Source organism: Pseudophryne corroboree, chromosome 8 (assembly GCF_028390025.1).
Source record: "Pseudophryne corroboree isolate aPseCor3 chromosome 8, aPseCor3.hap2, whole genome shotgun sequence".
In the NCBI taxonomy this organism is placed as follows: domain Eukaryota; kingdom Metazoa; phylum Chordata; class Amphibia; order Anura; family Myobatrachidae; genus Pseudophryne; species Pseudophryne corroboree.
This window is the reverse complement of record NC_086451.1, coordinates 445,973,291-445,982,904: the sequence shown is the minus strand read 5'-3', so window position 1 is coordinate 445,982,904 and position 9,614 is coordinate 445,973,291. Positions and strand designations below refer to the sequence as shown.

At 49.2% G+C, this 9,614-nt stretch overlaps 2 protein-coding genes across 6 annotated transcripts in view; both read left to right on the top strand.

Moving 5' to 3' along the window:
* The window catches only part of AGPAT1 (1-acylglycerol-3-phosphate O-acyltransferase 1), a 64,911-nt gene that overhangs the window by 898 nt on the left and 54,399 nt on the right, over positions 1-9,614 (top strand). For 2 of the 5 annotated variants that reach the window (XM_063938163.1, XM_063938168.1), the window contains exon 1: positions 8,863-9,529. The exons of 1 other annotated variant lie outside the window; for it this stretch is intronic. The gene's annotated coding sequence lies outside the window, so the exon portion shown is untranslated. 2 more of the 5 variants (XM_063938164.1, XM_063938166.1) reach the window with 2 other exon arrangements.
* LOC134949944 (proline-rich protein 2-like) lies at positions 7,460-8,269 on the top strand. Its single transcript, XM_063938628.1, has one exon. It carries the CDS (start codon positions 7,460-7,462, stop codon positions 8,267-8,269), a length of 810 nt encoding a protein of 269 aa, XP_063794698.1.

Here is a 9,614-nt window from a genome sequence, read left to right as displayed (position 1 = left end):
CAGGAAGCTCCCGTGTCAGGCTCCCGTGTGAGGAGACACTGTTGGCAACTTTGGGGGCAGGGCCAGGCTCTCACATCATCAGCGGGGCTAAAATGATGCAATTTATGTCATTAAGCCCCACCCACTCCATTCGGCGCTGTGATTCCAGTGATTATCTCCCCATCCTGCACGCTGCACTAGGATGGGGGCGGGAAGTGGGAGTTCTACCTACTCTTCTGGGGTGCGGGAGACTACCTGAACAATTGTGAGTCTCCTGCAGCTTCTGGGAGAGTAGACCAGTATGATGTTACATAACTGGGATATGTCAGTGATAAATGAATGTGTGCTAATTGTGTAGACTAAGCCATACCACCAGACACAAACATAACAGTTATTGAGGTCGGTCTGATATTTACAGAGGTTTATTTACTAATTAACGGGCGTTAGACCAGATAATTATGATTTATTATCACCACAATAAGAAATGATGTATTGTCAGAAGGCATTAAATAACACATCCAGGGACAGGGGCCATGCCACTGCCCACGCGTGGTCATTACATAATGTATGTGCGAGCCGCCATTGCGAGGGAGAAAGCCTACGGATCACTCTCCCGGTAAACTGTGTGGAAAGTAGCCCATAGTCTAAAATGGCTGTGCGTAAGCTACACGACCTGTATGTGGCAGTACTTTACATTGGAGTACGGTTGGTGCTGAACCACCTGAGAGAAGCGACTAAGACCCACCTAGACCCCTTGCAGTTTGCATACCGAGCGAACAGGAGTGTCGAGGACGCAGTTAACTTGGGGCTGCACTACATCCTACAGCACCTAGACCGACCGGGCTCTTATGCGAGTGTCCTATTTGTCGACTTCAATTCGGCATTCAACACAATCGTCTCCAGTATCCTGCAAGCCAAACTTCCCTTCTTAGGGGTCCCACAATCAACATGCTTCTGGATCGTTGACTTCACAACAGCAAGGAAACACGTGGTGAAAGCCGGGTCATTCACGTCTAGTGTGCGCACGATCAGCACGGGGGTCCCTCAAGGAAGTGTCCTCTCCCCCACTGCTCTTCTCTCTATATGCCGACTACACCTCGGCCGAGCAATCAGTAAAATATCAAATTTGCAGACAACGCCACCGTCATCGGCTTAATCAAGGACGAAGACAAATCTGCATACAGACGCGAAGTGGAACGGATAACGCAGTAGTGCGGCAGGAACAACCTTGACCTAAATCCCCTCAAAACAGTTGAGATGGTGGTGGACTTCAGAAGGAAACCCAATGCCATGCAACCACTCGTAATAGCCGACAGCGTAGTTTCGTGGGTCGACTCCTTCAAATTCCTAGGGTCAAAAATTTCCCAAGACCTCAAATGGGGACCCAACATAAGCACCAGCAGCGGATGTTCTTTCTGAGGCAACTCAGGAAAATCAACATCCCGCAGAAGCTGCTGCTCATCATCTACACATCGATCGTAGAATCAGTCCTATGTTCCTCGATCACAGTCTGGTATGGAGCTGCCAATGAGAGTGACAGACGGAGGCTGCAAAGGGTGGTGAGGACAGCTGAAAAGATTGTTGGGGCTGACCTCCCTCCCGTCCAGAAATTATACCAGTCAAGGGTCAGGAAGCGAGCAGAGAAAATCGTGGCAGATATGCAGCACCCAGGTCACAAACTGTTTGAACCGCTTCCATCACGCAGACGCTACAGGTCCATTCCAGCGAAGTCGACCAGATCCATTAAAAGCTTCTTCCCACTAGCTGTCCACCAGCTGAACAATATATAAAAAGTCTAACGTATAATATGTCTAATATGTCGAGTCTATCGTACAGTTGCAATATGCAGTATGAACTCATACGTGTAATGTTTGTAATGTATGCTACGTTTTTCCCCCTTCTTATGCTATGTATTCCCCCTTCATGTTGCTGCTTGGTGATGTACTGTACCGCAAAAAATTCCTAGTGTATGTGAGCACACCTGGCCAATAAAGCTGATTCTGATACACAAGTTATTGGGGTCTGCGTGACATATGTAACAGTTAATAAAGTACATATGTACCAGTTATTGGAGTCTGTATAATACAGTACATATGTACAAGTTATTGGAGTCTGTATAATACAGTACATATGTACCAGTTATTGGAGTCTGCATAATACAGTACATATGTACCAGTTATTGGAGTCTGTATAATACAGTACATATGTACCAGTTATTGGAGTCTGTATAATACAGTACATATGTACCAGTTATTGGAGTCTGTATAATACAGTACATATGTACCAGTTACTGGAGTCTGTATAATACAGTACATATGTACCAGTTATTGGAGTCTGCATAATACAGTACATATGTACCAGTTATTGGAGTCTGTATAATACAGTGCATATGTACCAGTTATTGGAGTCTGTATAATACAGTACATATGTACCAGATATTGGAGTCTGTATAATACAGTACATATGTACCAGTTATTGGAGTCTGTATAATACAGTACATATGTACCAGTTATTGGAGTCTGTATAATACAGTACATATGTACCAGTTATTGGAGTCTGTATAATACAATACATATGTACCAGTTATTGGAGTCTGTATAATACAATACATATGTACCAATACAATACATATGTACCAGTTATTGGAGTATGTATAATACAGTACATATGTACCAGTTATTGGAGTCTGTATAATACAGTACATATGTACCAGTTATTGGAGTCTGTATAATACAGTACATATGTACCAGTTATTGGAGTCTGTATAATACAGTACATATGTACCAGTTATTGGAGTCTGTATAATACAGTACATATGTACCAGTTATTGGAGTCTGTATAATACAATACATATGTACCAGTTATTGGAGTCTGTATAATACAATACATATGTACCAATACAATACATTTGTACCAGTTATTGGAGTATGTATAATACAGTACATATGTACCAGTTATTGGAGTCTGTATAATACAGTACATATGTACCAGTTATTGGAGTCTGTATAATACAGTACATATGTACCAGTTATTGGAGTCTGCATAATACAGTACATATATACCAGTTATTGGAGTCTGCATAATACAGTACATATGTACCAGTTATTGGAGTCTGTATAATACAGTAGATATGTACCAGTTATTGGAGTCTGTATAATACAGTGCATATGTACCAGTTATTGGAGTCTGTATAATACAGTACATATGTACCAGTTATTGGAGTCTGTATAATACAGTACATATGTACCAGTTATTGGAGTCTGCATAATACAGTACATATATACCAGTTATTGGAGTCTGCATAATACAGTACATATGTACCAGTTATTGGAGTCTGTATAATACAGTACATATGTACCAGTTATTGGAGTCTGTATAATACAATACATATGTACCAGTTATTGGAGTCTGTATAATACAGTACATATGTACCAGTTATTGGAGTCTGTATAATACAGTACATATGTACCAGTTATTGGAATCTGTATAATATAGTAAATATGTACCAGTTATTGGATTCTGTATAATACAGTACATATGTACCAGTTATTGGAATCTGTATAATATAGTAAATATGTACCAGTTATTGGACTCTGTGATATGTACGAGTTATTGGAGTCTGCATAATACAGTACATATGTACCAGTTATTGGAGTCTGTGATATGTAACAGTTATTAGATGATACTTATAGTTATAGGACTGAGTAATGTGACAGCATAACAACGTTATCCGGTCTCTAGGTCGACATGTACTAGGTCAACATGGAAAAAGGTCGACATGAGTTTTTCACATTTTTTTATTTTTTTTAAACTTTTTAATAATTTACGATCCACGTGGATTACGATTGGGAATAGTAACCTGTGCAGAGCATAGAGAGGCACCTTGCCCGAAGCTCGCTCGCCATGCGAGGGGACATTGCGCACTAATTGGGGTTCCTGGTCACTTTACGAAGAAAACGACACCAAAAAACAAAAAAAAACTCAGGTTAACCTTTTTCCATGTCGACCTTGTTCATGTTGACCTAATGACCGTGTCGACCTAGTCACTGTTGACCAATAGTGGTCTACCTAAGTGTGGTCAATCCTATGATCCACACCCCATAACAACACACAACGATGACTTGGATGGTCCTGGCTCCATTACACATTTAAGGGGCCTACACACTGGTCGATATATTTGAAAGATATGAACGATGTCGTTCATAAATGAATGATAAATCGTTCATATCTTTCAGTGTGGATGCTTCGACCAGTGTGTAGGCCCCTTGACAGCTACCTGTGTATCTGTGACTTTGTATTGGCCAGCAGGGTGGCAGGTGCTAATTAGGCATGGCGACCTTTGATTGGTATGTGTTCACACATGACATTGTAATGCTAGAAATATCAAATCACATTGAGACCTGCCTCAGAATATCTCACACAGCTAGAGCCAGGAGCAGAGGGAACACAGCTACCCCCAACCAGAACCAGGAGCAAAGGGAACACAACTACCCCCAACCAGAACAAGGAGCAGAGGGAACACAGCTACTCCCAACCAGAACCAGAAGGAACACAACTAGCCCCAACCAGAACCAGGAGCAGAGGGAACACAGCTATCCCCAACCAGAACCAGAGAGAACACAACTATCCCCAACAAGAACCAGGAGCAGAGGGAACACAGCTACCCCCAACCAGAACCAGAGGAAACACAGCTACCCCCAACCAGAACCAGAGGAAACACAGCAACCTCCAACCAGAACCAGGAGCAGAAGGAACACAGCAACCCCCAACCAGAACCAGGAGCAGAAGGAACACAACTACCCCCAACCAGAACCAGGGGCAGAGGGAGCACAGCAATCCCCAACCAGAACCAGAAGGAACACAACTACCCCCAACCCAAACCAGGAGCAGAGGGAGCACAGCAACCCCCAACCAGAACAAGGAGCAGAGGGAACACAGCTACCCCCAACCAGGAGCAGAGGGAACACAGCTACCCACAACCAGAACCAGAGTGAACACCACTACCCCCAACCAGAACCAGAAGGAACACCGCTACCCCCAACCAGAACCAGAAGGAACACAGCTACCCCTAACCAGAACCAGAGGGAACACAGCTACCCCCAACCAGAACCAGAGGGAACACAGCTACCCCCAACCAGAACCAGAGGGAACACAACAACCCCTAACCAGAACCAGAGGGAAAACAGCTACCCCCAACCAGAACCAGAGGGAACACAGCTACCCCAACCAGAACTAGAGAGAACACAGCTACCCCGAACCAGGAGCAGAGGGAACACAGCTACCCCCAACCAGAACCAGAGTGAACACCACTACCCCCAACCAGAACCAGAAGGAACACAGCTACCCCAACCAGAAGCAGAAGGAACACAGCTACCCCTAACCAGAACCAGAGGGAACACAGCTACCCCCAACCAGAACCAGAGGGAACACAGCTAACCAGAACCAGAGGGAACACAGCTACCCCCAACCAGAACCAGAGGGAATACAGCTACCCCCAACCAGAACCAGGAGCAGAGGGAACACCGCTACCCCCAACCAGAACCAGAGGGAACACAGCAACTTCCAACCAGAACCAGAGGGAACACAACAACCCCCAACCAGAACCAGAGGGAATACCGCTACCATCAACCAGAACCAGAGGGAACACAGCTACCACCAACCAGAACCAGAGGGAACACAGCTACCCTTAACCAGAACCAGAGGGAATACAGCTACCCCCAACCAGAACCAGGAGCAGTGGGAACACCGCTACCCCCAACCAGAACCAGAGGGAACACAGCAACTCCCAACCAGAACCAGAGGGAACACAACAACCCCCAACCAGAACCAGAGGGAATACCGCTACCCCCAACCAGAACCAGAGGGAACACAGCTACCACCAACCAGAACCAGGAGCAGAGGGAATACCGCTACCCCCAACGAGAGGGAACACAGCTACCACCAACCAGAACCAGGAGCAGAGGGAACACCGCTACCCCCAACCAGAACCAGAGTGAACACCACTACCCCCAACCAGAACCAGAAGGAACACAGCTACCCCAACCAGAAGGAACACAGCTACCCCCAACCAGAACCAGAGGGAACACAACAACCACTCCTAACCAGAACCAGAGGGAACACAGCTACCCCCAACCAGAACCAGAGGGAACACAGCTACCCCAACCAGAACTAGAGAGAACACAGCTACCCCGAACCAGGAGCAGAGGGAACACAGCTAACCCCAACCAGAACCAGAGTGAACACCACTACCCCCAACCAGAACCAGAAGGAACACAGCTACCCCAACCAGAAGCAGAAGGAACACAGCTACCCCTAACCAGAACCAGAGGGAACACAGCTACCCCCAACCAGAACCAGAGGGAACACAGCTACCCCCAACCAGAACCAGAGGGAACACAGCTACCCCCAACCAGAACCAGAGGGAATACAGCTACCCCCAACCAGAACCAGGAGCAGAGGGAACACCGCTACCCCCAACCAGAACCAGAGGGAACACAGCAACTCCCAACCAGAACCAGAGGGAACACAACAACCCCCAACCAGAACCAGAGGGAATACCGCTACCACCAACCAGAACCAGAGGGAACACAGCTACCACCAACCAGAACCAGAGGGAACACAGCTACCCTTAACCAGAACCAGAGGGAATACAGCTACCCCCAACCAGAACCAGGAGCAGTGGGAACACCGCTACCCCCAACCAGAACCAGAGGGAACACAGCAACTCCCAACCAGAACCAGAGGGAACACAACAACCCCCAACCAGAACCAGAGGGAATACCGCTACCCCAACCAGAACCAGAGGGAACACAGCTACCACCAACCAGAACCAGGAGCAGAGGGAATACCGCTACCCCCAACGAGAGGGAACACAGCTACCACCAACCAGAACCAGGAGCAGAGGGAACACCGCTACCCCCAACCAGAACCAGAGGGAACACAGCTAACCCCAACCAGAACCAGAGGGAACACAACTATCCCCAACCAGAACCAGAGGGAGCACAGCTGCCCCCAACCAGTACCAGGAGCAGAGGGAAAACAGCTACCCCCAACCAGCACCAGGAGCAGAGGGAACACAGGGAGTAATTCAGATCTGATCGTAGATGTGCTAAATTTAGCACATCTACGATCAGTTTCTCAGACATGCGGAGGGATGCCCAGCACAGGGCTAGTCCGCCCGCCCGCATGTCTGGCTCTGTCCCCCCTGCACAGGTGCAAAAGCATTGCATGGCGGCAATTCTTTTGCACCCGGCGAGTAGCTCCCTGCCAGCACAGCTCCTGTGCTGGGCGTCCCTTCGCATGTCTGAGAAACTGATCTCGAATCTCAGCGGCTGCGTGTGACATCACGCAGCTGCTGCGGCCTGCCCCCCGCAACGGTCCGGACACGCTTGCGTCATCCGGACCGCGCCCCAATGGCGTTCTAACAACCAGAGCCAGGACAGGAGCAGAAGGGGAACAGCAACCCCCAACCAGGGCCAGGATGGGGCAGATGAAGCTCAGCAACTCCCAACCAGAGCCAGGACAGGGGCAGATGGAGCACAGCAACCCCCAACCAGAGCCAGGACAGGGGCAGATGGAGCACAGCAATCCCCAACCAGAGCCAAGACAGAAGCAGAAGGGGAACAGCAACCTCCAACCAGAGCCAGGACAGGGGCAGAGAGAACCGAGCTACCCCCAACCAAAGCCAGGACAGGGGCAGATGGAGCACAGCAACCCCCAACCAAAGCCAGGACAGGAGCAGAGGGAACTCCGCAACCCCCAACCGGAATCAGGACAGGAGCAGAGGGAACCGAGCTACCCCCAACCAAAGCCAGGACAGGGGCAGATGGAGCACAGCAACCCCCAACCAAAGCCAGGACAGGAGCAGAGGGAGCTCAGCAACCCCCAACCGGAACCAGGACAGGAGGAGAAGGAGCTCAGCAACCCCCAACCGGAACCAGGACAGGAGGAGAAGGAGCACAGCAACCCCCAAAAAGAACCAGGACAGGAGCAGAGGGAGCTCAGAAACCCCCAACCGGAACCAGGACAGGAGGAGAAGGGGAACAGCAACCTCAACCAGAGCCAGGACAGGAGCAGATGGAGCACAGCAATCCCCAACCAGAGCCAGGACAGGAGCAGATGGAGCACAGCAACCCCCATCCGAAACCAGGACAGGGGCAGAAGGGAAACAGCAACCCCCAACCAGAGCCAGGACAGGAGCAGATGGAGCACAGCAACCCCCATCCGGAACCAGGACAGGGGCAGAAGGGAAACAGCAACCTCCAACCAGAGCCAGGACAGAGGCAGATGAAACACAGCAACCCCCAACCAGAGCCAGGACAGAGGCAGATGAAACACAGCAACCCCCAACCACAGCTGCGCAAAACTCAAATACGAATCTGGATTTAATTCAATGCAATTTCACCCAAAAAAAAAAAATCTGGACTATTGTGATTACAGTGCATCTTGTTGAAAATCAATGATGCATCTCCAAAAACAGGGACTGCTACAATGCGTGGATTATAGATTGAGATCTGAGTTATTGGGCAGAGATGGGTCAGATCACAGATCAGTCTGCAGGGATTACATTAAAGTCCTGGTTAAAGGGTTAATGGGACCAGAGTACCACAGACGGAAAGAAAACGCACAGGTAAAGATCGGGACTGCCAGGATTACAGTGCAAGGATTACAGCCCCGGCGACAGGAGGGATGATGGGTTGATCAGATGACAGAGCATTAGAGATGCACTGGTAAAGATCGGGACTGCCTGGATTACAGCCCCGGCGGACGGATTAGGTTAGGAGGAGAGCAGCAGCAGATACCAGGCAGCAGCAGCGACCATGATGCTTTGCAGCAGAGCCCGGAGCCCGGAGAGGAGGGTGAGGACTACATTGCCCACAATGCTGCTGCTGTGCCCGGCTCCTCCCCGCCTCCCTGGCTGCTGTACCGCTACATCTGCTGCAGGCTGAAGTGGGCATCTAAGGCTCCCTCACTGCTCCCATCTCCTCCACTGTGCAGGGGTCGCCCCCTCTGTGATCACCCTCACCCTCGTCTCCATCCAGCCAGCTTCTGCATCTCTCTCCCGCAGCGTTATCAGTGTATCCCCCCCCCTCCTTCCCCTACCCCCTTCCCTCCTCTCCCTGCTGTCATTCTGCCACCTCCATCTCCTGGCATAGCACCTGGTGCCTGCTGCTGTGCATCACCCCTCTATACACTCTGCATCTATTGCATCCTCCTTTTCATCATTTCCCCTCACTTATAGATCTCTCCCCATCCCCTCTGTTACTCCCCCTCCTCCATTTCCTCTTCTTCATCTACATCCCCACATACACTGTGCATATTGCCCCCTCTCCCCACATTTACACTCATAAATCTAACCCCCCTCCTCTATTATCCCCTGATTTCCTCCTCTTCTTTATCTACTCCCTTCCGCTGTAACCCCCCCCCCGCCTTCTCTGTTTCATAAATCTCCCCCCTCCATCTGTTTTTCGCCAGGCCCCCCTGGGCTGCCTGCAGCTGCTGGACTTGGAATACCCTCCAGCTCCTTTTGGGTGTCATCCCCACTTTACCAGTTAGTACTGGGTTATTTATGACTCTTGAATTGCAACAGGATTGAGCATTACATCACTTGGAGGGTGTGAGAGGGGGGTTCATGC

Coding starts and splice junctions, on each gene's coding strand:
- LOC134949944 (XM_063938628.1), top strand. CDS start 7,460: ATGGGGCAGATGAAGCTCAGCAACTCCCAACCAGAGCCAGGACAGGGG.